Source organism: Fulmarus glacialis, unplaced genomic scaffold (genome assembly GCF_000690835.1).
Source record: "Fulmarus glacialis isolate BGI_N327 unplaced genomic scaffold, ASM69083v1 scaffold38520, whole genome shotgun sequence".
NCBI classification, from domain to species: domain Eukaryota; kingdom Metazoa; phylum Chordata; class Aves; order Procellariiformes; family Procellariidae; genus Fulmarus; species Fulmarus glacialis.
This window is the reverse complement of record NW_009186502.1, coordinates 466-3,227: the sequence shown is the minus strand read 5'-3', so window position 1 is coordinate 3,227 and position 2,762 is coordinate 466. Positions and strand designations below refer to the sequence as shown.

General features: G+C 46.8%; 1 protein-coding gene across 1 annotated transcript; it reads left to right on the top strand.

Annotated features, from left to right (window-relative positions):
- Positions 1-1,758: 1,758 nt before the first annotated feature.
- Positions 1,759-2,399, top strand: LOC104084269 (homeobox even-skipped homolog protein 2-like; the record flags this gene model as incomplete). The annotated part of the gene is made up of 2 exons (XM_009588029.1): positions 1,759-1,833; positions 1,892-2,399. Coding segments are annotated over 2 exons (583 nt in total), but the record flags the coding sequence as incomplete, so codon positions are not given.
- Positions 2,400-2,762: the final 363 nt, after the last annotated feature.

Sequence of the window (2,762 nt, the reverse complement as noted above, 5' to 3'; positions counted from 1 at the left end):
TCCGCATCGGCCCGCTCCGCCGCCGCGCCCGCGGGCGAGGAAAAGTTGATATTTACTTTTGTCTGGTTTTTGGGGCTGTAAAACGCAAGACACCACACTGCAGTCTAAATTCACATTTCAAAGGGCTGACATAAAACGCTCACTAATGGAAGGCTGGATTTTGCAAACAACGCCTAGAATGTTTCCTACATATTTGGTGGAATGTTTAGGGAGACTTTAACACGTTATTAAAAAAAAAATCTGACAAGTATCCCATTTTCGAGCTATGAATCATGCGCAAGAGCACAAGAGCTTAGGAGATGTGTGTGACTAACATGAGCAGGAACAGCTCTCCTCGCAAAAAATCACAGGAAACATTGGGGTGTTTCTCCGGGCGATGAAACTCAGATTCCCAGGGTCTAAATACTAGATGATGTGGGTGAAAAAAAATCACGGCGAGAATAAAGGTTGGGCAGCTATCGAAGAGCACTCCAGAGATGCTAACGACAAAGGATTTATCTTCGTTTAAATGGTTGCCATCAGCGTCATTATTACTAGCAAAGTTATCACTGAAGGGAGACTTTCCGACTGTCACGTCTGCCGAGCGCGGCAGCCCGTGTCCCCTGCAGCGCGGCGACGCTGCGCCCCGCAGCACCCGGCAAAGAGCGGAGGGATGAGCTCACTGAGCCACAGGTAACTTTGGAGAGAGGGTGCTAAAGGTGACGTCTCTGCTAGCTCGAAGCCTGTAGGCGATAAACCCCCATCACTTATTTATATTATTATTTTTAATTTCTAAATGCGTATACTTTATTGGCGGTGGGGAGGGAAGAAGCGGAGGACTGGAGAGAAACCTGCCGGGAGGATGAAATGGCACGGCCGCGGAGTGTTTTAAATCACGAATGCATTTAATGCTCTTCGGTTATTTCCTCCCCACAGTACTACAGCCAGTATTGTCCCAGGGGGGAGAAAAATAGCAGGCTAGCTTCGCCGATAAGCAGGATTATAGAAAGTAAAAAGGAGATCGTATTTAAGGACGCAACGAAGAAAAATATGTTAGAATTACAGTATATTAAGATTATAATAAATATTTTAGTTTCCAGGCAAGTGCTGTAGGTGCACTCGAATCGGTGCGTGCCGGCATCAGCGGTCTTACACAGTCTGGGTATAAGGTTTGCGCGTGTGAGGGGGTGCGTGGGGGTGTCAGTGCAAATTCCTAAATAGAAGTACTAATGCAGTCTGGAAATGGGAGGAAAAAGTAAAGAGGTATCAGCGGCAGGAGGGTCTCGGTCCTCTGGTCCTCTTCCAGCATTTCCTCGCGTTGTGATCTAAAATCCGCCTTAGAAATAATAATAAATAAAAGCATTATCTAATATTTAGCATGTAGTTCTGTCCGAGGACAAATGAGAAAGAAGCTGCATCATTAGGACCTAAAAGGCAACAAAACAAAAATCAGAGCATAATGATGCACCTAAATGAAGGGGGAAATGTTGCACAGCTCATTTTATTAATCAGACTGTCAATTCCACCCCAGAGGCCAAACCCCAGAGCAATTCAAGCAAGATCTGATCAAGCTAAGGACAAGAGCTTTACTCCTCACTTCTTGTCTTTCTTTCTTTCCACCTGGATATATTTGTCTGCTCTGAAGCCGCCTTCATTATCCACTGACAGGAGCTTGTATTTATTTGCTTATAAACCTGTTACAATAAATGATTATTCGAACAGCGTCATTCGTACCTTAATGACGAGCACCACTTTTTGATGAATGACATTTCGGGCTAGAAAGGATGTATGGGTCATTTTGACCAGTCATTCCCTCGCTTTGGCATCCCACAATTTTTACGCCTCCCTCAAAAAGAGATAATAATATTTAGAGACACTTGCCGGGCTGAATGTGAATTAGCCCCTGCTGCAGCTCATCATTAGTACAGGACCAGCCCTGCAACTTTGACATTTTTTATAAAGCTGAGATGATGGAAAGAATAAGAAAAGAGATGATCCTGATGGAGAGAGGGCTGCACAGCCCTACAGCTGGCAAAAGGCTCTCGAATTTGTCAGACTCAGCTGGAAATGCGGTGCTGGAGGCCCTTGAAAATTCTCCGCACAGTGGTCGCCTCAGCCCGAGACTGACTGCCGCCTCCCTGCACAGCGCTATAGGGGACATCTCCGCCAAAGGCAAATTTGAAATAGACACTTTATTCAATCTTCAGCATCCGAGCAGTGAAAGCACCGTCTCCTCCGAAATCCCGCCGTCGGAAAGCAGGAAGAAAATCAGCCTTTATTCCGAAGTTGCTCAAGAGGCAGATATGAACAGTGATGTGGAGGTGGGCTGCTCCGCGCTCCGCTCCCCAGCCAGCCTGACTTCCTCCCAGCTGAAGGAAAACAGTAACAAAGGTAACTCTTCCTTTATCATCTCCATCTAAGCCCCGCACTTTGCCAACCGGCTTTAAAAACCAAAGCAAACCCACCGCCACCGCCGAAGTTGCTCGCCTCTGCACCGGCGCTCTCTCTTCTGCGAAGACAGAGCTCCAGGCTGTAAAATATTATTGCGATTACTGCGCTATCCCGATAGCCGAGACACGCTGCCCGGGTAGCTCCTGTGCGGGTGCGTGCGTGTGTGTGTGTGTGCGTGCCCAAATCCATTGCTATGTAGATATATATCCAGAATACATGTGGGCACAAATATCCACCCACCTATATTTAGGGAAAGCTTTCTCCTTATTTTTACTCGCGCTCTTGGGGCTCTCGGCGCCTCTCGAGCTGTATATATGTGTATGTACAGACAT